Raw genomic sequence first — 26,045 nt, 5'->3', positions numbered from 1 at the left:
TCAGTGTTTTTGTTTGTTTCCACAACAATATTTCATGGTAAATCTGAAATGACAGAGAGAAAGGCCTATTACATGATACTTTTTCTTTGTAAACATACCCATCACCTCCATGAGCATTTATTTAAGATAGAAAACAACAAGAAAAAGATAAGGGACTAGAGGTAAAAAGAGGTGGTTAAACCAGCACAAGGCAGAGCATTTCAGTTGTGCAACCCAAGGCTGAGCATTCAATTGAAGTAGTTGATTTGCTTAATATACCCTTCAGGTCTTGGCCATTACCTTTATTGTCAAAATCCACTTGAGTATAAATCTTTGGTACACATAGGAAGAAAGGAGGAAAACTGCTTTTTTACTGTATCTTCTCTGCAAATAATAAAACATATCTTCACCAATGTTATTTCTAGGAAAATGTATTGTCCCTGTCGGCCCCTATTTACTTGATATGTGAAGGGCAATCCTGCTTGAGGAAATACATTAACAATGTGAGAGAAAAGCTGAAGACAGTCAGGGTGCATCTATGTGCATCTAGTTGTTAATGTTAGTAAGTGTCTTTTATTTGATAATGTGATTAATTAAATCATATGTTAGTAGCAAAAGACCATGCAGTGCCCTCACCTATCCTGGGGGTTGCTTTTTTATTTGCTTGATGCTATTGATCAGTGCATAGAATGGATAGTATTCCTTGACACAATTATTGATATTACTTGTAGTCGAATTGACACTAGGAAGTGAGAAATCTGGAGAATAGGTAATTTTTTCACTCTATGCAAAGAGAAGGCCCTGCGGAGGAGTTTACTAGCAGGTAAAAACGCTAGAAAAGGTCGGGAACCAGGGTATTTGAGGTGGGATCCTACATAAATGCTGAACCCCGAGTACTTAGGTACATATGTGCACAAACGTGGCATTCTTTCATTATTTTCTTAGATATACCCACAATGTGGTGGAGTAAGGAACTCCACCACTTGCGGTCCAGCTAGTCACTCAGGGAAAGTGTACATTGGGATACCCTTGTAGTGAAGAAACTTACATGCTGTGGTAACCTGAAATGCATTTTCTTTTTACAGTTGTCTTTTAATGTAAGCAAGATTGTGGCCATAATTCTCTGCCTAAATTTAAATACCAACATTGCCCTTTTTCAAAAGTAAAAAGAGTACCTTTTGCTATTTCATTACACCTCCTTCTGTCACTTCCTATTTCTAGATAACCATCACATTAAATAAGGGAAGTTGTGTGCTACTTTATAAAGGACCCTTGGATCGTCAGGTGGTATAAGAAGGAGGCCTCAATCTTAATGAACACTCATGTTAATCCCATTCTTGATGTGCGTTGTGCAAGATTCATAAGCATGCAAAGGAAAAGGATTGGGCAACTGACCCACGACACTGTGGGGCATATTTACAAGGGAATTTCGCCATCTGGACGTCACTTTTAAAGCAACGTTAAGCCGCCTTGTAATTAAGGCCCCTTTTGAAGCTTCACTTAGTGTGAAAGTGGCGCGCAATGGGTGTTGCAGTGGGCCTTCTGCTGCAACACCCATTGCTTTTTGACGCTCCCCAATACTTACAAGGGTGGGGCAGCGCCAAAAACAAAGTCCTGGTTAAACCTGGTCTTAAACTGGCGATACGCAGAGAAATTAGTAATTTCTCCTCGTATTTGGTCTTTCTATGTATATTGCATTCTGCAGCACACATAGAAACAGCAAATCACCTTTAAAGATGGTTTATGTGCGGAAGCTGTTCCTTCCTGCACATAGACAATTGCCCCTGCAGCACAGGCACCCTTGCAACATGACGCAAGGGTACCTGCACTGGCTAAGCAGCTTTATTAATGCCAGCTCTAGGGGAATCGTAGAGGTGTGCCTTATTTTTAAAAAATACGGCGCACCCCTGCATTTAAAAAATGTTGGGCACTGCATTACCAATTTTGGAGTAACACTGAGATCTGACATTTTATTGTAGCTATCTCCCGAGTGCCTCTGACCACCACAATGCTTTTAACCATGTTTCCTTAAGGTCAATTTTGAGGAACTACCTGAAATTTAAAGTTTTCACTGGCAGGTTTATGATTTGTCCAAAAAGTATAGCTAATAGGGTTTGGCATCAGGATTAAAAGAATGAAAGCATTCAGAGTATACTTGTACATGGCCCACAGTACTTCCTTTTTATTCAACTAGCATTATGCCAAACCCAGACCTTTGCACAATTGGAAGTTTGGTTTGTCAATTCTACCTGTCTCAACTCCTTTTGCTCGCTTCCCCTTCAAAAACGTCTGTCACACCCAATGCCGGCAAAGAAAAATTTCAAATTTGTAACCAGGCCCGGCTCCAGAAATTTTTATTTGGGTGGGCCAAAGTGTGCGTTTGGGTGGGCCACTGCGGGCTCGATTTGTTGCATATATGTCTGGGCAGGCCTGCTTCAGGGCCCTCCTTTATCTCTCATTAGTCTTACAAGGCCCAGTAAAACGCACTCTTTTCCAAATCTATTTCTAAATATTATCACTCTCGAAAAGTGTTTTTTCCATCTTATGTTCCTTTGATGAGAAGAGGAGGTTTCTGAAGTGGGAGTATCAGGCAAGTGACACTTCACGGGTTCTCTCAGTGCGAGCCTTCAGGGAGAATCCCTCTTCATTACTACCCCCACCTGACCCTGGACTCTTCAATGCTCTCCCTTACAGACTTGATTATCGACTACTCCTCTCCAGTGCCCCTTTTTGCACAGCTGACCTTGGGCCCCAGCCCCATATTAGGCACCATCGGGCTGCACGTTCATTTTTCCCAGTAAAAACATTAGTAAAATCACCTTCAAACTTGAAACATTGAATATAGCAGTAAATATAATTAACACACACTTTAAAGTATGTTCCACAGAAGCCCTTATGACCCGACTGCTAATTAAATAAACAAAAACAGAAAGGCCATGACAGGGCTGGCTTTAGCGCGAAAGTCCTTTTTGGCGCCACATCAATAACCTCTTTCTCTATAAATACCTTTACTACCACCTTCCAACAGTGCCCCTCATCCCTTCATGGGCCCCCCTAATGACCTCCTCCTCGGATTCCCTCACTGCCACCCTCCACTGGTGCCCCTCATCTCTCTGTAGCCCCCCCCCTCATGACCTCCTCCTCAGACTCCCTCACTTCCACCATCCAGCAGTGCCCCTCATCTCTCCCTAGCTCCCCCTCCAACCCCATGACCTCTTCCTCGGATTCCCTCACTGTCACCCTCCACCAGTGCCCCTCCTCGCTCCATAGCCCCTCCCACTACCTCCTTCTCAGATTCCCCCACTGCCACCCTCCAACAGTGCCCCTCATCTTTATGTAGCCCCTCTCTTATATTCATTTCCTTTGTTGTATAGCGCTACTCATATCAGTGTAGTGTGTGTCAGTACTTTACACCACGCACACATTATACAGAGACAATGAATCATACAAGTATGTAAATCAGTCTACTGGCAATGTCACATAAGCCAATGAGGGCTACAAGGTGTAGGAGTCACGTGTCATCCATACTGGTGGACAGTATATTTTAAGAAGGTTTCGTCTGGGGAAACCCAACCTTAGGATTTAAGAGTATTCCATGGGGTCAGCTTTACTGATAAAAATGTATATCTGCCCAAACATACTCATTTTACCAATATTAGAATAATGAAAGACTGACAAAGTTCTAACTATATCACAAAACAAAAAAAGCAAAGTTCTAACTATACCATTAATGTTTGTATGTAGCTCTTTGGTGACAGTTCATTGGTCACTGTCCTATGTTAGGATTGTAACTTCTGTACTGCAAGTAACACAAAGATCTCTATGACAAAGGCAGTAACCCACTGAGCTTCCACAAAAAATACAGTTCATCTGCATTTAAAAACTACTAACAGATAAATGTTTGCTCTCCAGCAAGATCATTAATCACCAGCGTTCACTGGGCATTTTGTATTGTCTTATTGTTGTCCTGCATCAGCTATGATAATGATAAAAACTGTTTAAACGAAGTGCGCAAAGTATGGGCTCCATTAGGATGTCTGGCGGATCGCCACCGCCATGGTGGCAGTGGCGATCCGCCCAACAGAAATGCCCGCCCACCACCCTTTCCCCCCCGCCACATTACAATGGCGGGGGAAACGCAACGGAGGGAAACACCGCCCGCCACTTTTCAGCCCCGGTCGCCTTGCGGCCGGGGCGGAAAAAGAATAATATGGTGGCGGTGTCTAATAGACACAGCCAGACATATTATGATGGTTGGTGTGAAGTGCCTTTCTGCGGCGGCGATGCCGCCGCGGAAAAGGCATGCGGTCTTCGCTCTGGGGACCACCCTGCGGGCCCCCAGAGTGAAGTACAGGTGGGGGGTGCACATGCCTGCCGCTTTGCACATGGCAATGTTAAAGTGCATTTTCAGCATTGTGGCGGGTGGTGCAGAGAGCACCGCCGGCACAATGCTGAAAATACAGTCCTGGGGTCCCACAGTGGCGGGCACATCCCAATGGCACCCCCGGGACCCCCGCCCTTATGGCGGGCGGTCCCGATTTACGATGGGATGACGGTCGGGCACAGTCCGCCAGTCATCCTAATGGAGCCCTATGTGTTCTGCTGGGCCTGTGCAGATTTTAAAAATCAAAACAAATAGTAACACATTCTCTAACCTAATACTCCATTAGTCAAACTTTGTGTCACAACCTGATGTGATAAGCGGCTGCAGGGCTCAGGAAAGGTGATTAGGAATAAACAAACTTCTTTTCTCCTGCACTGCATAGAAAAAGAAATTTCCACGCAGCAGAACAATAGGCAAAGGTTATCGTTAACAAAGAAAGGATTTGTCGCCTTTGCTATGTGGAGATGAAGAGATGAAAAATAAACAAAGCCTTGTTAGGTAATTGTCTTTTAAAGCCCTGGGTGCTCGGATGCGGCTGAGATAATCTCTAAAACTGTCTGTGTGTGTGTGCTCGCCCAGGAAGCTGTCTCAGCCGGTGCACAGTCAAAATATCGATTCCCTATTATCGACCTACAGTAATATTGAGTCCAAAATATCGAGGTCAAGAATGTCGTTGGACTGTATATTGACCCTAAGGTAAGTAATATCGATTTTTTTCATATTGATGTAAGTAATATCGAAGTTAGTAATATCGATATCAAATATATCGATGTCACTAATTTCTATGTTACTAATATTGATATTTGTTTTTGTTAAGTATTTTATTTGTTTTAAATTATATGTGTACTATTTTTTATATATTAAAAATGTTATTTTAAATGTAATTTTATGTTTTAGTACTGGAGTGGGTTGTGGGTTTATAGGGGAATTGGGTGGGAAGTAATTTAATTGTAATTAAGTAATTATTAATTTTTTATTGGTATTGATAATTATTATTTATCTAATTAATTATTATTTGGTAATAAATTATTTTCATTGGTAATTAATTTTTTTAATTGGTCATTAAGGTTTGTAATTGGTAATTAAATTCTTTATTTGGCAATTAATTGGCAATTACATTTTTTAATTGGTAATTCATTTTTCTAATTGGTAATTAAGGTTTGTGATTGGTAATTACATTTTTTATTTGGCAATTACGGTTTGTAATTGGCAATTCAATTTTTTAATTGGTAATTAATTTTTTTAATTGGTAATTACATTTTTTAAAATTGATAATTGATATTTTTAATTGTTAAATATTTGGTAATTTATATCTATTAATTAATATTTATGGGTATTTATTGTTATTTTATTGTTAATTAATTATTCAATTGTAATTATGTTTTTAGTCATTATTAATGGGTATTTGCAAATGATGTAGAGTTATTTAAAAAATATTTTTTTAATTATTTCATTTACAACAATTATTTATAAGTATGTTATAGTTAACTTCTACACTATCCAATGCTTTCCCTACTGTTGCACTCTCTGGAGTGGGAATAGTAATTTTTATCCCTACACTATCCAAAGCTTTCACTACTGTTGCACTCTCTGGAGTGGGAATAGTAATTTTTACCCCAACGCTATCCAACACTTTCCTTACTGTTGCACTCTCTAGAGTGGGAATGATGATTTTTACCCCTATGCTATCCCACGCTTTCCCTACTGTTGCACTCTTTGGAGTTGGAAAAGTAATTTTTACCCCTATGCTATCCAACGCTTTCCCTACTGTTGCACTGTTTGGAGTGGGAATTGTAATTTTTACCCCTACGCTGTCCAACGTTTTCTCTACTGTTGCACTCTCCGGAGTTGGGATAGTAATTTTTACCCCTACGCTATCCAACGCTTGCCCTACGGTTGCACTCTCTGGAGTTGGAATAGTAATTTTTACCCCTTCACTATCCAACGCTTTCCTTACTGTTGCACTCTCTGGAGTGGGAATAGTAATGTTTACCCTTACGCTATCCAACGCTTTCCCTACTGTTCCACTCTCTGGAGTGGAAATAGTAATTTTTACCCCTATGCTATCCAACGCTTTCCCTACTGTTGCACTCTCTGGAGTTGGAATAGTAATTTTTACCCCTCCGCTATCCAACGGTTTCTCTACTGTTGCGCTCTGTGGAGTGGGAATGGTAATTTTAAGTTCTATGCTATCCAACATTTGTATTACTGTATTTTTTTTAATGATGGATTTTGAAAAATATTTTTATTTATTTAGCTATTAATTTTTTTGTAATAATTTAGATAATGTAGTATATAATTAACTTTAAAATATTAAAAGTATATTTAATTTTTTTAAACATGATTCTTTATTTTTTATTTATGTTTTTGTTTTATGTTTGTAAATTTATTTGTTTTTTATAATATTTTTTATCAATTTATAAATTACTAAAATAATTATTACAATTTATTGTTAAGTATGTATATATTATATATTTTCTGTATATGTTTAATTAATGTATTATTATTATATATGTATTATTTATTAATTTTAATCATTATTAGATATTTTTAACTATGTTTATTTTATTTACTTTATTTTACAATTATATTTTTATAGAAAAAAACAATATTTTTAACATCGATATTTTTAACATCTATATTTTTTTCCGATATTCTTGTACTTACCATGTTGTAGATAGGATGTCGATATTCTTGCCTTCGATATTTCTGCATCGATATTCCTGTAGGTTGATATTTTCTTGGTTGATATTTTGTCAGTGATCCGTCTCAGCCCGGGCGCACACACACATACAGCCCTTTGAACCCAATGCCGTTGCACGCCTGCCTTCAAACCCTCACTGAGAGGGCCAAGGCTCCTGTTTGGGTGGGCCAGGCTCATGTTTGGGTGCGCCTGGCCCACCTTGCCCACCTGCTAGAACCGGGCCTGTTTGTAACTCTCAAGAAGAGTTGTGTTGTGCCCCTCTTAAAACACCTGAGCGTGAGTTAACTGACTGTTACTAGGACATTCCCCCCGGCATACATTTAGGGCTGGAAGAAAAGGCACGTTATGCCATCTGTCAGTCGAACATCCTTAGCGGGAATAAAACAAAAGTGGTAAGTCATTAGTCAATAGATTTGCGACACTTTCAGGAAATATATGCCAGTAAAGAATTTTCTATGAATGTGTTGGCCCTTGACTTAAACTACCACAGCATTCAGTGTCTGTATATTTTGCCCTCAGAAGCGCAAATTTATTTGTTAAATGTTTATACCACTGAACTAGCAGGAGGTTCCACTCAGGGATTTGTCTTTCCAATATGGGTATATTATCTTACAGACTTACAGCAGGCTCCCCCTGATAGGTAAAACAGGAATGAGCATACTGCTGAGTATGGGGAGTACCTGTAATGTGTGCTGCAAATATTGCCTCCAGCAGAGGTGATCCTAACATCAACACATCAATGTAATTCTGGGAGCTAAATATCCCATTTTTTTTATTCATTTTTGTTATTTTTTTAGATTTTCACCTCCCCAGTGCCATAACGCCTGAACAGCAATTCAAAACAAAGTACATAGATTTTTAAAGGAATAGAACTAAGCTACAATTCGTGCCAAGTATGTACATTCCATCACAATTCCACACAGTACCTTTCCTCACCTAGCCAACAGGGTGCTCCAATTCAACAATTGCTAAAGCTGGCATTTTAAGGGCAGTCTATGTTGTCATACATCACGCTCTTGGCTGCAGTCTGTGTTTCCACATAGAAACATGTTTCCAGTTCACTTCTGTGAAATGTCATTGGAAGCCAATCCCAGCCTCTATTTTACCATGAGCATTTTCTATCTAGGTAAATCCTGAACTCTCACCCTCATAGCCCTAACAGGGCTTCTTCCATCTGGAATGCATAGTTGTTTGTTTTGCAAACAAAAGCCGAGGTCCCACCGGCACCCACTTTCTTTTATACCCCATCTGGCATAAGGCTGTGCCAGCCTGCCACATCTGTTAGCTTGCCTGTTGTGTTCTTTGTCTTATAAGGATTCGGACGCATCCGGAGAAAGTGGGCCTTGGCATCATTGTCAACCACAGCTCAATATTCCTCTTTCAGCACCAAATTCACTCAAGAGAGGCCTGTGCAGGTAAGAGCGGTGAGGCGGGGGCGGGAGAACTTGACAGATATCAACAAGGGAAAAATAATTATTTATTTAATTCTCTCCTCTTCATCGTCTATCGAGTTATCTCCCACCCTGCACCACTGTTCTTACCTGCATGGGCCGTTCCTGATTTCACTTTTAACAGCAGCAGTATCCTATCTTAATTGCTGACTGGCGAGACCAAGTAAATGAGAAAGATGATTATATCAACTTGATCAGCAGAGTTTGTATATTGATACTCTTCAACATATGGACATTCCCTTTGTGGCCGATCCCAATCTCAAATGGGAAACATTTGATCAGAGAACTGATAGAAGGACTGCCTGCCAACCTGTAGAAAACTCACCTGGAGAGCAAGATTTCATGTTGACCTTCCTGCCATTTGCCAGAGGCCTTGAACTTTTCTTGAGCGATGGCCAACAGATGGTGGGGTAACAAGCCAAGAAGTCCAATACTGCTTCAACAGTGATCAAGAAAAGTGTAGAACAGCCACCAAACAAAAATGATCTTGCTGGTTCCGCCTGCACTTATGTGTACTAAAATAGAACCTATACGCACTGTAGCACTCTCAACCCTCTAGCACAGCACTCTAGCTCTTGCCTGTACCCACTGAAATATCTGCATAGTCCACTGTTGAATTTCACCTTTTTTTTCTCATAGAAACAATGATGAATAATAATTTTAAAGTCTTCTATCAAACGTACATCGGAAAGATTATAGGGAGTAAAGGGGAAAAAACTGAAGTGATAACTGACCTATGATAGATGAACTAGTTGGACAGTGTTGCAGGTTCCATCTCCTACCTTGCAGATTAGACAGATTACCCAAATAGACCCTGTTGCTCCCTTGATCCTAAGCCTTAGGAGTTATGGGTCTCTTTTGTTTGCTCCAAGTTCACTTGCCCGTGAAGGCCAGGGGCCCGTTAGAAAAATAACCCCATGTTTGTAGGGACTCACACACATTCCTGAGATATTGAGCTTTTCATTTCCATCATCAGACCTACAATCGCCAATTGTCTTTCTAGGATCTCCAGACTCCTATGATTCAAATGAGACTGTTGTGTGTAGTCTGAGATATCAGCCCATAAAGCCAAGTAACCTGGGGTGCCAATAACATAACTCTTACCATGAATACCCTTTTTAAAGGTATTGGCTGCTGAACTTTCCCAGTAACCCATTCAATTCATTCGACAAGTAAAAAAGAAGTAAAGCTCACTTTTTAGAAGCCATAAAGAAATGCCCAACAGACTAATTTTGTTTTGGTCCTTGTACAAAGCATGCTCACAGAGGAATTTTAATCCTGAACTTTTCATAACTAGTGATCTGATGAGGCATGAAGTAGGAATGCAGTTGCCTGTATTTTATGATGCATCTGAATGACTGATCAATTGTCCGCCCTGCAGATTGTGGTCTTGTGAAAAAATGTCTTCCCCCAAACTGGTAACAGTGAAAATATGTATGCCTACATTTGAGACTCTCTCTCTTTCCCCTACCAATATGGTGTTAAAGTCACTCAAAATATTCATCCCATACCTGGACTCTTCATTGGTGGCCAAAGGGACCCTAGTGTAGTGGATTCAATGCTTACTGTGTGCTCTATTTGCCAGTAGGTAGCATATGACAGCAGTTCTAAATGTGTGAACTTTGGCAATTGACATGCTAAACTCATATTTATCGGTGCCAAGCTCTGTCCCCGGAATGGCAATTGTGTTGTATGCCGATCATGTTTTTCTGGAGCTATTAACACTAATAGTTTACATAAAAGGATGTGTAATGTTTGTGTCTATTATAGTCACTGAAAAAAGCCAGTCTCACCAGCAAATAGGAAATCATCTTGGTAATGTGTGTTCCCAACCAATATGTTCTCTTTCATACATTTCCATAAAGGTAATTAATTAGACACTTGAATACTCACTGAATCCACTAGCACTCACTTGTCCTAAAACATGACTATTTAATATCTACACAGAGTCCTTTAAACCACTATTTCTTGTCAGCCAACCAAAAGGTGTATAGAAGACAGAGCATTCCTTCAGTTTCAGATACTGGTTCACTTAGTTGTCTTCAGGAATAAGCCGATGGGGGTATGATTCTGAATCAATTTGTACAAGGAGGGGTACCCCTAATAACGTTTCCTATATCAGGGTCTACATAACATATGTGAAATGCCATATAGGAAGCATAGTAAGTAGTGTACTATCTAGTTACCATAAACAATTATATAACCACCCAAAGATAATTTAATGTCAAAAAAACTTTTTAATTTATTAAAATTTTTATTTATTCATAATTTGTTTATATGAAAATATTTTTCTTTCTTTTTTTCTCTTATATTTTCCTTATGTTTTATAAAAACACAATTGGCATAGATACATGCATTACATTAAAACAAATATTGTTCTGTGCATTTCCAACCAGTTATTACAAATGCACTAGTTTGTCTATAAATGCTGGTCTCGTAGATTTAGTGACTCTTCCATCTGAATTAGTGCACATATGTAATCAATCAAATGGGATCATGTAACACTTGAATCAATAATTTGAGTATACTATATACATTATTCAGGGCAAACCATGTCGCTTTTTATTCCTTCTACACTATATATATTATTCAGTGAAAACCATGTCACTTTTTTTCTTTTAAATTTGAGTTAAAAAAATACATAGATACAAATACAGACAATCATATGTCATGGCTAAGGGTGTAATCCTACGCGTGTTTCAGCCTTGTGCCTTCATCAGGTAGCCATATGTAATATGAAACCTTAGATAAGGTTTATGGGTTCACTGATTTTATAACCATTCATTATTATAGTTTACTTTGGTCTAGCAACTCCAATTCTGAATCTTCAGGAGTTACAGATGAACCGAAAACCTTAGGAATATGGATTGATATTTTCTCTTTGCCATTACCATCCCTCTCTCAGTTACGAAATACAGTTTATTAAAGGAAATAAGGAATCTCCAATGTTAACCTCTGAGGGAAGGTAGGCCTTGCAGTACTGATAAATGAGTTTGGGAGTTTTTCACTACCAGGACATGCACAACTTAAAAGTACATGCCCTACCTTTTGATTACATAGTACCCTGCCCCATGTGCTGTCTATCGCCTACTTTAGGGGTGACTTAGGTGTTATAAAAGGGGAGTTCAAGGCTTGGCAAGGGGGTTGATACCAAGTCGATATGGCAGTGTAAACTGCACACACAGGTTCTGCAGTTGCAGACATGTTTAAGGGATACTTGAGTGGGTAGCACATGCAGTGTTGCAGTCCCACTAGTAGCATTTAATTTACAGGCCCTGGGCACATTTAATGCACTGTCCTAGGGACTTACAGGTAAATTAAATGTGCCAATTGTGGATAAGTCAGTTAAGCCATGTTTTAGGGGAGAAGCACATGCACTTTAGCACTGGTTGGCAGTGGTAAAGTGCTCAGAGTGCTAAAGCCAACAAAAAGAATCAGCAAAAATATGAGGCAAGCAGGTAAAACGTTTGGGGGGAGACTATGGTAAGGCATTGTTTATTTTTTTTGCATGCTACAGTTCAATACAAGAGAGAAAGGATATCTCTGGACGGTACTACTCATTCTGAGCTGCAGCCTTTTTATTTAAACCTGACTTACACTAAACTGACTCTAATGTGTTTTTACAACAAATTGCTAACCACTTTGTGTGTGTGTAATACTGCACTGCAGATTCTGTGTTTTTTTCAATGTCTTTTATATGTAGGAGCAAGGCTCCAAGAGCTAAACTTTATGAAAGAAGGGTGGTGGAGTGATCATGTACTATAAGGAGTAAAATAACCTCTGCTGTAAAAGGAGATTGCAAATCACCTCAGAGTGACATGACCTTATAAAGGAACTCAGCATCGTTTTTTTCTAATTTGGTCTTGGAAAACCTCAGTGACTTTCAATATCTGTATAGTGTACGGCAGGGGGTACTTTATTCCACCTATAATCTATCGTTCACCACTAAGAGACTCAGATGCAACCCATTTCAAACAGATCGGGACTTGTTTTACCAGGATCAACTGAAATATGAACATTCATGTACCTTGGTCTCATTTACAGGCATGTGATAGAACCTCTAATATTACTTATTACTCACCTCAAGTTTTCTTTCTCTGACTGCCTTTAGCATGTATGGTAATATTTAGGTACCTGCAGAAGCCATCTTCTGTACCCCAGCCTCAGGAAACTCAAAAATATATGTAAGCCATCCGTGTTTTCTACTACACATTTTCAGCAGTCTACAGGCTCACCTGCTTCTCGTTTCTATAGGTTTCCTTTAACCAAAATTATCAGGTTAATATGAAAAAATGAATCTATTGAGGTAAGCATTTTACCAGCATTTTTAGAAATTGTATGGATATTTGGCATCAATTCAACGACTCCACAAATGGGAGGAATGTCTGCTGTGCTTTCCACACTATGCCCACACCCATCTACCTTTCTTCTGATTCCAATTCCATGAAGAGTGGATATATCCTTGCTCTTTTTTCTACTGGGTTGGACTAATCATTAATAACCATTGTAAACCTCATATCTCACGAGTTCTAGAGTTTGGAGCTGCTAATTCATGACAGCATTTCCAAATATTTGAAACACAATTGTTTATGCCCAGACCTGATTGTAATGACATGTAAACCTAGAAGGCCACTAAGTAATAGAATTCTTGCCTCCCTTAGAGGTTTACTCAAGGTCTTCTCCGGCATACCTAAAAACTCCCATGGTGGTTGGGGATATGAATAATAAAGGAGGTGATATATATGATAAATTTCATAATGGAAAGTACATTCTTATTCATATTAGATGGACAAATCTTAAAGTACACATTTGAGCAGAAAAATCTTTGTCTTTCTGTACACAGAATCATAGCATCACAGATGTCATAGATCCTCGTGTTTTTCTCATGGTAAACATAGAGCTACCTTATACTATACAGGTAGCTGACAAAAACAATTGATGATCCAAAATAGAAGTACCCAATAAAATTTTAGTGGGGATCTTCTAGTTTTTTCAGGCCATCCTTTCCCACTTGATTTCCCAGGTAGAGGATGTTATCAAGGAATGTACCACCAAATTATATCTATTGTTTGCATATGAAGAAATAAACTCAAGCAAGCATGCATGTTTTGGGGTGAATAACCATGTTTGAATGTTAATTTCATGACACTAATTCTATATATTATTTTAAGGTGGAAGTAGTTCAAGGAAGTCAGATTTATTTTTTACATATGCCTACACCTTTGTCTCCACCAGTTAATCCCCTTCTCCCATAATAAGTATGCCTTAGTATATAATATTTGCTTCATCTTGCAGAAAAGGGTATTCTGAATCTAAAACCATTATCTCTAGAGTTTCCTAATTTATTTAGCATCGCAAAAAATGCTTAAACTCCTCTACTCCTAGTGTGGAGCAAGGAGTGAAAAGTATAGGTCTGAGGTATAGACAGGTGTCATTGGCATAAAATCTTTAGGTCTGGCCTATGGCCATTTTAGCTTTCTATAAAGCCTTATGTCTTAATAATGAATAAATATATATATATATATATATATATATATATATATATATATATGTTCAAAAGTGCTCTGCTGCAAGAACGCACTCCACAGCAGGTAGGAAAAACCTCATTTATTAAGCAATCCAAAGTGGCATTTCTTCCGTAATTATTTCCCTCCGCCGACGCGTTTCAAAGCTGTCTGCTTTTTCTTCTGGGCGTGGAGGCTTTGCAGATGCTGTCCCACGTGTGTTTAATTCACTTAAATGGCATTTAGTGTGCACATAACTACTAAAAACGGGATTATTTGTGGGGCGAATATCTCTTAGTTAAGTTGCTAAAAATACCCCGGATATAATAGTACTACAGCAATACTACAGGGTATATTAACCACGGTGCTTGCCATAGTAAAGCTATTACCAATCAAAATATGGAATGTTTCTTATAGCTTGGATCTCGATAGCAAGGGCATATTTATATGGTGATGAGGAGTGAATACACTGACGATGGTAGCACTATATGTATAAACTAGCAGCCCGTCCCGACCTTGTCCGGGAGCAACAGGCGTCCCCGACCCCCGCCCGCCCCGACATTGTCCAGCAGCCCGGGCCCCCGCCCGGCCTGTCCCCCGCCTGCCCAAACATGGGTCCCCTTACCTCAGCCGCCGCTCCTACCGCCTGTCCGCTGCTTGCAACGCCGCTGGCCTGTCCGCTGCTCCTCACATCACCGCACCTCCCCTGCGCCATGTCCGCCGCTCCCTTACCTCAGCCACCGCTCCTCCAGCCTGTCCAGTGCTCGCACCGCCGCTGGCCTGTCTGCGGCTCCTCACGTCACCGCTCCTCCCCTGCGCCATGTCCGCCGCTCCTCCTCGCGCTCCTGGACGCCGCTCCTCATCGCGCTCCTGACGTTAGCATGCACGTTTCGGCCGGCGCTACTTCGGAGGGACTACTTTTTTTTACTGTAAATTTTTTAAATAACGTTTTGTTTTTTAATTTATATAGCCTATAACCATCTACACACCCTGATGATTCCAACGGTGTATCGGGTGTGTGGATTGGCACTGTGGTTCCCGAGTTTACCCGCCTCAAAGGCTGAAAGTTCTTCCTTTATTATAGTAGAATAGATATATGCCAAATTAAAAAATGCAAAAAATGCATTCGTGATAGCCGTTTATGCTGAGCTTCATTAATGAATGAGAGAAGGTGGCATAATACATAGAGGTATATGTCACGTGAAAATTACACTTTTGTTTTTTCACTAGTTTTGGGCTTTAATTGGTAAACATTCCTTTTATCTAATGGGTCACGGTGTTTGGGTCTTGTTTAATTGATGAATTCATTATCTGCCAGTTTATTATAGCCCTGGTATGTTCTAGGACTCTCTTTTTTGTCTCGTGGATAGTGCTTCCAATATATTGGAGTTCACAAGGGCAGGCCAGACAGTACACTGTATACGGTGTGCTGCATGTCAAAAACGTTTTGATCTTTCTCGGTTTTTCAATCCCTGGTACCCTGTATGAAGAGACTTTTTTGCTGCTCGAGCACACCTTGCACTTGCCGCAGGGAAAGAATCCCTGCAAGTTAGTAGATAACTGAATTGACAGGTTTTTACCTTGATAACTACTCGTAAGTATATCTCTCAGCGATCTTGCTTTTCTAAAGGTGAGTAGGGTTGGAACGGAATGTCCATTCCTATTACTGGGTCTAACTTTAAGAGGTCCCAATTTTTCTTAAAGATTTTTTTCAAGTCCCCTGCCTCTTCAGAAAAGGTTGTGATCATTCTGAATTTGCCACTTTCAGTTCTCTTGTTTTTTCCTTTAAATAATTGCTCTCTTGGTGTGTTTTTTAACCCTACTGAAAGCTTCTTTCAAGGTGCGTTCTTCATAGCCTCGTGCTCTAAATCTATCCATGCATTCTTGTGCGTGTCTCAGGAAGTCTACCTCTTTAGTGTCATTCCTTTTTATCCGCAGGAGTTCCCCAAACGGAATGCTTCTTATTAGTCTGGGGGGATGACTACTCTGCGCATGCAATATTGAATTGCCTGCTGTAGGCTTTCGAAACAATTTAGTGTGGATATTACCGTCTGTAATGCATATCTCCAGATCGAGGAAGTGTACTGAGGAGGCACTGATCTTAGCAGTGAATTGTAAATTCACCGAGTTATGGTTTATTCTATCTATGTATTCCAAGGCTGTTTCTGTGGATCCTCTCCAGATCACGAAGAGATTGTTTATATAACGATGCCAGGTGACTATATTCTTGGTCCAGTTATGGTTAATCTCCGCCCAGGCCACCTGCTCCTGGGCGGAGATTAACCATAACTGGACCAAGAATATATGCTGTCAGATGAGTTTAGATGTAGAAAGGGGTTTGTAGAATTCAGGGGCATGCTGTTTAGGGTGACGAGGTCTGATGAGTCATGGATGACTGGGGTTTAAGGCCGTTGAGGTTTTTTTAGGGTTCAGAAATGGATAGAGTTTGGATGTGCTGAGGGGTGTGTGATGGGTGGAGTTTAGGCATAGAAACATGTTTTTAAGGTTCTGGAATCAGTGGAGATAGGGGTAATGAGTAATTTTAGGGTTCAAGGGTGGTGTAATTTTGAGGTAGAAAGGGTTTTTAGGTTTCAGGAATGAGTGTAGTTTATGTGTGGTGAGAGGTTTTGGGGGGCAGGGATTTATGGTGTTTTATGGGTAGTGAGTGGTCAGTCATGGATGGTGTTTACAGGTGGTGATAGGTCAGCAAATTAAAAGCTTTTAAGTAAATGTTTGATATTGTAAACGATATAAAATAGAAATAATGTCCCATGAAGTAAAGCATTGAAATAAATATCTCCGACAAAACTGTTTCTGAAAGTAAGCACTTAAAAAATAAGCATTCAAAAGCCAATTTCTACCAAAAAGACATTCTTTGAATTGATTTCCACGAAAAGGCAAATGCCATTAATTCTGAAAAATTCAATTAAACAGTTTAGATGAAATGGTTTCTCAGTAATGGTATTCCATGAAATAATTACCAAATACCAAGGCTGTGTTGCCTTAATCCCACATGATGCCTCTTGAATCTGCTACCAGACACTCCCTGCCCCTATTTCTCACCCTTCCGGGCTCCTGCTTTCCCCCCGGGCTTTCCTTTGTTGTCTTCGTCCATCTTGTGTTTTTCCTTTTCTTGTTCTCAATAAATGTCCAATCTAGTAAAATAAATACCAGACCTCAAAAATTAGTGCTGGTGTCCTCCATCAACTAACATCGACTCAAATAAGAACTGAGAGGGGATTGCAATTTCAATTGCTATGGAGTCCTTAAATCTCTTAGATATGAGCTTCAGACTCTAGAGGCCCAGCTAGCTGATACACAGCAACATTACAAATCTTCTAGGAAGATGGACTCAATGGCAGCCCTTCATGGACGTTTGGCCTAGTTTAAGGAGACTCCAGATTGTCAAGTAGCATACCTGTTTAAGCATGTACGACCATGCGTGTATGGGGTGTTAGGATTACGGCCTGGTTTCTCCGGGACTTATAGCCCAAAGCAATAGTGTCCCTATTGCAGGATCCAAAAAATCCTGCACACATTCCAGGTGCACTACAAAGACCTATATACCTCCAGACTATTGCTCCATGATGATCAAATTAATTCAATTTAGATGATATTCCTCTGGCCTCGGTAGAGGGGGGTGCACAAATGTATGTTAACACCAACCATACTGATTGAAATACAGCAGGCCACAGTGGCTTTCTCGGTGCTAAAGCACCTGGAACTGATGGCCTAGCTATAGAACTATAGAATTTTAAAAGGAATTTTGATTTCTATTAAGCCACTTGCTTCTTGCCGAATAACACACCACTTGCACAAAGGCCCGAGATTCCCTACTTGGAGATACCTACTTTCTTTTTATGCTGACAATATATAGCAAAAGTTCTCTTTCACACTCTTGAGCAATTCTGGCCATTAGAAGATATTTCCATACTTGACCTCTTTGCTTAGTTTAGATGGCACCATGCTGCCTCAACACAATAATTTTTTTGTGCAGATTTATATAGCGCAAACTCGATCCGAAGGTATTTGAGCTCTTTACATGGGCACCAGTTACGTTACACAAGAACACATTCATTTTGTTTGTAGGCATGGGGAGATTAAGTGATTTACTCAGAATCACAGGATGTGGACTTGACCCGAGGCTCTTACCTTGGTTTCCCAGCTCCAAAGTCGGCAGTCTAGCCGTGAGACCACATCCTTTCCCCTATAATACACTGCACTGTATACTACAATAGCCTGACTCCCGTGAGTACCATTAGAATTTACCCCCTCGAGCAGATATATTGTTCTACTAAAAAAGGGACTAGGTCTCTCTCTTGTAATAGATGATGAATGAATGAATGAATGATTACACATTTCTATAGCGCATGGTTACCCTAAGGCATCCCAGCGCTTATGTGGTCATCTCCATTAACTTTAGCAGAATAGGATTCTACTCCCCTCCACCACAAATGACCTTAACTCCTCCCATGCTCGTGACAGAACCGTTCCGTCATGAGCCTCGGGTGGGCTGTGCTGGTGACGGAACGGTTCCGTCACAGCCTGCTCGACGCGCCTCACGGGGCGAATTCCGCGCCTGCGCTAACGTTCTGAAGAGCGGGCGGGGCCGTGACGGAACCGTTCCGTCACAAGCACAGCTCACCCGCGGGCTGTGACAGAGCGATTCCGTCACGAGCACGGGACCGCCGCACGGCCCCGCCTCCCCCTTAGCGCTGTGGCGGAATAGCTGCCGCAGCGAAAGGGTTAAAGAACACTGGTAAATTCACTTGGTGACTCCCCTTTTCAATAAGATTCAGGGTCACTGCTGTGAACAGATTAAAGCCGTCTCCATCAACCATAGGTTTAAACCTTCATTTTTATTTTATTGATGCATAATACACCTCGCATCATCTACACCAGACAGACCCGTCACAAGCCTCTGAATGTGTCCGATGTTACACTGACCCTGGATTTGCCCTCTAATTCGGCCCTTTTGATCTTAAGTTGCCAGCACCATTGGTGAAATCAAGAAAATTTCACTACCATATTCACCGCTTCCCATGATCCTTGGCTACGTTCGGGATATCTCTTGTTCCAAGAGATGACTGGTTGCCATACTGCTGGTCCTTACCCGATGCCGGGTGGCCAAGTTGTGGTTCAAAGGCCCCTATACGCAAACACTGAGATTGGCTACGGGATGTCACATTTTGAAACAATTAGGTAGAAATATAATCATCAATGCATGACCCAAGAGCAAGACCTAGGGATATTTGGGGTCCATACAATGAATATATAGGCTAGCCCAGACTGATGAGTTGCCCATGGGTCCGGTCCTGAGCCTGTCACCTCTACCTGAATAGAGGCCTAATTTGGGGATTGTTTGAAAGCATATGATTGGCCCATGACAAATGGGTTATGATGGACTATTGCTCACTGAATCTGGTAATGTGTTTTTTTTTGCTTACAGATGCCAAATTCTTTTATCTTTAACAATGACAGGTCAACTTCACACCCAAATGCTTTTTATGTACATCTGTCCTTATAAGTATTGTTTTAACAAACTCAACAAAAAAATATTTTACAATTAAATTACTTAAACACAATCCCTCTAAATCTTAGGTCTTACTTACACCATAGGGAACTGAACAGTGAAAAAGTAGAGCAATCATGGACCCACGCCCTTCAATGTAAGAGATTTACGCATCTTTTTAATTCCTTCCATCCTTGGATTTTCTCACAATGAAGGTGGTCAAGGGCTACTTTATGATCACAAAATCTTGAAAAGAGTTCTTGCTTTTTAGAAATCTCATCTTCATGTTTTAATCACAAGTTCACAACTGCTTAGAAAAATATATAATATTGACAGATTAATAAAATGTATATAAATAAAGAAGCAAAACGTAAAATAAAAAGGTAAAACATTGTATAAATATGAAAGAGTTTGAAACTGGAGGCTAAAACTAAAGTTGATATCCTCAGATTGATTCGTGGAAACAGTGCAGGTGCATTAAAAAGAATACAGTATCTATGATGAGCCTTCAATTGAATTTTAAAAGGTTCCATGCTTTCCCTAAAAATCAATACTTCGTTTTTTTATATTTAATTGTGAATTAATAAAATAGTTCATCATTTGTGTATAGGTTTGATGAATGCGTGTTTCTATATTTTTGTGCATTGTTTTGAGATTGAAATCTTTCAAATTTCTCAGTCTAGTAATGACTGGGGCGTCCCTTGATTTCAATAACGATTCCGTGGAGGTCCATGGATTCCCGTAATGAATAAGTAGGGTCCACAGAAGTCAAAAGATTAAGAACCACTGCTTTAGGATACAAACATCTTGGGGACCTATGTTTGTGAGGAGGCACTTTTGTGCATAGCCCAGTCTGACTGGGGCATATTACAGGCCAGTGCGACCACTGTGCTGCAGTGGGGGCAAACTTCCAGGGGGCCCCAACCCTTCAAGAAGAGCCCCATTTAGCCCAAGTCCAATGAATATATGTTTGATATGGAAGACTCGGGCTCATTATCACAATCAGCAAGGGGGCCCTATCATTTTGAATTACGCCACTGCAGTATGGTGACAAAAAGATGAAGAGTGTGGAACCAGTACCATCTACCCATCACATTAGGTTGCTTTTTTTCCAAAATGTCAAAGGTGCTCAGCACTCGCTCCAATAAATATTTTCACATTTTGAACATCAGGAACAAAACTTGTTACAAGAATTAAACATAGGTCTGCTAATGTACTGATAATATTGCCTCAACAGAGACAGAATCCAAATACAGGTAAAGGACGGATTAACATTTTTCATTAAAAAACAAGATGTTTTGTCATTGCAATAATGTTTTTGTAACTTTGATGTTTCCTTTTCATGAGATTGGATAAGTACTGGAGTTTATTACTCATGTTAATATATATATATATTTTTGCTACAGAGAAATTCCTTCAACCTGTACCAAGCTTCTCCTGACAATGCTGATATTCCTCTAAGTTCTGATGCAGTGGAAAAGAAAACAGCAGAGAATCTGAGTAAGTTCCCCATTTGTCTTACAGTTGTTTTTATGTTTATCTATGTGCAGTGTTTGAGGAATGTGCATGAGGCATAACAATACTGGAGGTGATACTGAATACATTTGAGTGAAGGGAGCGCTTATTGCAGCCATTCCATTGTATATTGTACAGTGATAGGACACATTAAAATGCAAATTATTTAGCTAAACAGCTAAAAATAGGAAATGACAATGTAAAATGCAAAGATGAAACGACACACATTTAAAATGTGCAATCTGTAATAGGCAGTCATAGCTATGTGTACAGGTCGAAGAAGTATTAAGAAGCAACCTTCCTTTCAACTAGAAGTATACTTAATTTTGCTAAACTGTGCACAAATAATTTAGAAGTTTGACCTTAACGTGACCTGCTGAGAAATGTTCATCATAACTGTAGAATGTTCCGGCTTTAATCAAATGCATTATTTTACTAAGCAACATATTGTTTTTGTGATACAAATTTCAAATTCTCACTCTCACATAATGCCTGAACACAATAAATGCACATTCAAAACAACATTTCTTGTTTGTATTAATTAAATGCATTACTAAACAGTATTATTGCAAGGATAATGTTTCTTTGATTTACCATAGTTCATTGTGTATGCAGTGAAAGAAATTCATTTAGAATAACAAACTACGCTCAATGCTCATGGGACCCGAGGTTTATGCTACTAGAACTTAATTATGTAAGGATGTCTGAAGCTAACTTGTGATAAGGCTTTGCAATCCACATGTTTTTTTCGTGGGAAAGGTAGAACAGAATCTGCTCACAGAGGGGAGCTGCTATTGATCGGTCCAGAGGAGAAGAAAGCAAATTCAATGACTGCAACATGCAGTCATGTCTTTTTATATTTGTGTTTGTTCCTTATTATTATGAATGCCTCTGCAGTGCTTCTCTGGATGTTACTCTGACCCATTCTTTTGTACAGGGCTGGCGTTTGTGGCTTCTACTGCTTCTGTTCATCTTCATTTTGAGGTTTTATTTTTTTTCAGATTGCTACTACGATTGTTTGATCATCTACTTGATTGATTGAGCCTCGACTGAGTTTCTTGAACTGGCCTTAATGGGGAGTTCTGCTGCTTAAAATTGACTTTGAGCCTCATACTGTTTTAATCTCACTCTTTTCCTTTGAACTTGAACTCTTCATGGGTTCTTCTAACTCTGAAATCCAGATTGCAACTTTAGAATAGGGTATTTTCCTTTACGGAATGTGCTTTATGCATTATCTGTTTGAGTGATTCTAACTAAACCTTTTTATGACATTTCTTTAAACTTAAAGATGTATTGACTAATATGAATAAGGAAAAAGAAATAAAAGAATCTTACTAATCTCTTAATGAGAATAAAGCATTTGAAATTTATCTTAAACTCTCATCATTGACTAAAATTGGGAATTGTGTTTAAAATAACTCTTTGAGTCATAATACAGTGACTAAAATCCATCACCTCGAGGATGAGAGAACGGCACGTGCTGGGGCTTGATCCTGTAAGTGATGGTATTAGAAACGGTGAACCACATTATTATTTAATTTTGCCCCAAACCATGCTATCAATAGCTATCTAAGTAGCTTGTATATTTAATAGGGGCAGAGCCAACCTAAAGTCCTGGGTTTTCTTCAATTGTACTTTTTCATCAAGAATCTTATAATGTGCAAGATTCAATTGTCCCACAACATTTTGGAATTATGATCATAAATACCCAAATATCTGCATGTTGCCAATCAAGGTATTGCTAAAGGATTCTGGGTTGGTCTGGTTTCAGCCCAATATTCTTTCCCTCCAGAATTACAGCTACTGGGGGCATTGGTAACTCCAAGGGAATATTATGAGGGAATCCGTGATTCTGCACCAATTCCCACACATTTATCTCTTATGTTTAACCTCTGGTGTTTAAGCAGCTGATATTCCCAGGTAAAACACCACATTTTGTGGGCCAAGAACATTGGTATTACCAGGGATAATCAGTATGGGGCATTTAGTACACCCCAATGGCATGCCCCTAGAACTGACTTACCCCCACCAAGGTACTGCAAATACCTGACCCCTCTTATGGGCAGTACTAAAGTGGGAACCAACACGAAGGAACCACATTTGGGTACCGTTCCGGCTGCACAGCCAAATTCAGAACTGTATAAATACAATAAATCAAGTTCACCAATTAATCTTCTTGTTAATCCTTATTTCATTTCATATTCTTCACCATGTTTCACTCTATGTTCGTCGATTTATTTTACTCATGCATCTGCCATACGTGGTTGTTAACACAAACTCAGGAGAATTACATGTTTCCGCATGTCACGACTTTTATTTTACCCAATGCATTTCGGGATTGGTTCCCTTCTTCAGGGGTATCTACAATTGAAAAAATGACCACCATCAATACGTATATTGCATTTTCAACTTGCTTTGAACTGCTTATACTACAGTGGTTGATTAATATGAAATTTTATGCAGACATTGAAACATCGTTTAAAAACATCTTCAATTGCCCTCCCATTATTGATTAAAGCCAAACTTCAGACCTCGGCCCTTTCATCACTCCCAAACTTCTTTCTTTCCTTACGACCCCCATATTACACATTGCCAAGAAGCCATAACTCCCTCAATCATTACCATCTTACCTGTCTATTACCCCTTCGCCTCCTCAATCATCCCCTCCTTGCCATCAGTCTTCACTAAGCTTACCGTGACATGTATAAATGAAAGCTCAGCCACCCAGATGGTGGTAATTTTTTCAATTGTAGATACCCCTGAAGAAGGGAACCAATCCCGAAATGCATGAATGGTGAACTTGATTTATTGGATTCATACAGTTCTGAATTTGGCTGTGCAGCCGGAACGGTACCCAAATGTGGTTCCTTCATGTTGGTTCTCATTGAAAGCGCAATGGGGCAGGGCGCGCCGCGCTTGCACGCCTTCGTGAGTTTCTAGTGGTTGAAACATTGAGTACAACGAGCAATGAAAAGTATGGATTACACAGGTGTGCATCTTTCCACTTACTATGTTTATTGCAGTACTAAAGTGGGCCATAGTGGTTATGCTTTTCTGACCTAACTAATGGCAGAGAAATCTACAAATGGAGAATTAGCACAGAAATGTCTGCCACAAATGAGTAAGTTAGACTCTCTTAAGTATGCCAGTCAGTCACTGTCTATAGAGCTCAGCTCTCTATGGGGAGCCTATTATCTAAACGTTGATGTTAAGAACAATAGTTCAGATGAATTAAGATTCTGCTGTTAATGCACCATATTCAAAATCAGCTGCATCATCTGTAATGCCATCATGACCAGCATCCCTGCCTACTTGGTTAATAAGCTGTCCTTCCCTAGTGGCTGAGGCACCCTCACAGCCAGGCCCCCATCAGACTGGAGACAAATAACTGCAAGTAAGAAAAACCAAGGCAACAGACAACCTCGATCCAAACACCCAGGCCTTTTAACAAAATACCTGTACATATTGTGACTGACCGAGCACTGTTCTAATTTAGGAAATAACTGAAGTAACCCCTCTTTAAAGAACACTGCAGCACAACAAAGTAACATTCCACCTCTACTCTCAGAACCTAACTTCCAATCCCATCCCCTTTTGACTGTATCATTTCCTTTAACTCATTACATTATTCCACCGATTTTTTGCAAGCCTGAAAATGACCCATTCCTGCCCTAGTTGAGTAGCAAAAAACAGCCACAGCTAGGGGGCAATATGTACCTCACAGCCTTGGGCTGCTACACCAATTGCACTATTGCTAGTTAGGGCCCTTGATATATGGGAATTTAATAGAGCTCCATCAAGTAAAAAGGGGTATTTAGATAGTTGCTAGTGACATTTGAGGCCCCTTTGTAAATATGCTCCCAGTTACTATGCTTATCTGCAGAGCAATCCATTCTACATTGGAGGGCCACAGCATGTGTGCTCTGCTTGAAGATGGGAACAATAATACAGAGAATGAGTGACTACTATGCATCACACACACTATTAAAATAAATATCATCCACTTCTGTAGGTTTCTATAGGTACAATATATGACAATATAAGGCTGGGTATGGTACCTTCGTGGACTAATAAATCCACTAAGGAATCCGAATTCGATCTCATGGTCCCAGGTTCAAATCCTGGTGGGCCCACAAACTCTTTTATCCTTCTGAAGGCAATTTATGAATACTGCTGAGCTGGATAACAATAAACCTCTGTTTTTTACCACTGAAAAGCACCTCAGGTGAATGCATGCTTTACAAATACACATCTTATCGTATTATCTAGTTCAGTGTGAATAATATAGTATGGCGAGTTACATTCCTCACTACCAATCTGCGGTCTATGTTTTCATACTTCTTCATGGGTCTTGCACACCTACAATAGGTTGTGTTTGAATCATTTCTTTGTTTTACAATTAGAAAGTTAAATAAGCACCATGCACTTTGATTCACCAAAATTCCAGGTGTAGCATCACATAACCATTGCTTCCCACAGTCATCACAGCCTCCCGTTTAGTGCTGGAAGAAAGACAATGAGTAAAAACTACTCCCTGTTGCTGGAGATGCTTCTGTAACCTTTGAAGCGAGTGTTAAATGGCGTAGTGTCAAGACTACCCAGCAACAAAGTCATGAAAGGAATGCTTGAATTATTATCAGCCACTGGTAATCTCTGGGGTTGCATTCCAGTCCAATTTGTTGCTACCACTACCCTTCTCTAAGCAGAAAAAAGTCAAAACGCAAAATCAGCCTAGAGTCTGTTCCACTTGACACACTTAGGCTCAAACTGGCAGGTCAGGTCATCTTTTTCTAGAGTGCCGGTGAGAGTGAAAAATGATGGCCTGAAAAACAGACATGAGTGATCATCAGTTACTGAGATTCGTTCAGTCATTCTGTCCATGACTTTGTTAATTATTGCAGTAAACACCCAAGTGGGATAGTCATGGCCAGACATGGGTCCCATGCTCACCGTGTCACAGAACTCAACTTAGACCATTTTGATTAAGCGTAAGTAG

The 26,045-nt window shown here is 39.9% G+C and overlaps 1 protein-coding gene across 1 annotated transcript in view; it reads left to right on the top strand.

Annotated features, from left to right (window-relative positions):
• LOC147728473 (uncharacterized) overlaps positions 1-26,045 on the top strand; it is a 508,290-nt gene that overhangs the window by 252,393 nt on the left and 229,852 nt on the right. The window contains exon 5 of the mRNA XM_086962242.1: positions 20,941-21,034. Within this exon, the coding sequence (XP_086818368.1) occupies positions 20,941-21,034 (94 nt within the window). The remainder of the gene's footprint in view (positions 1-20,940; positions 21,035-26,045) is intronic.

Source organism: Lissotriton vulgaris, chromosome 3_1, assembly GCF_964263255.1.
Source record: "Lissotriton vulgaris chromosome 3_1, aLisVul1.2, whole genome shotgun sequence".
NCBI lineage: Eukaryota > Metazoa > Chordata > Amphibia > Caudata > Salamandridae > Lissotriton > Lissotriton vulgaris.
The sequence above is the reverse complement of the archived record's forward strand: the minus strand, read 5'-3'. Positions and strand labels throughout refer to the sequence as shown.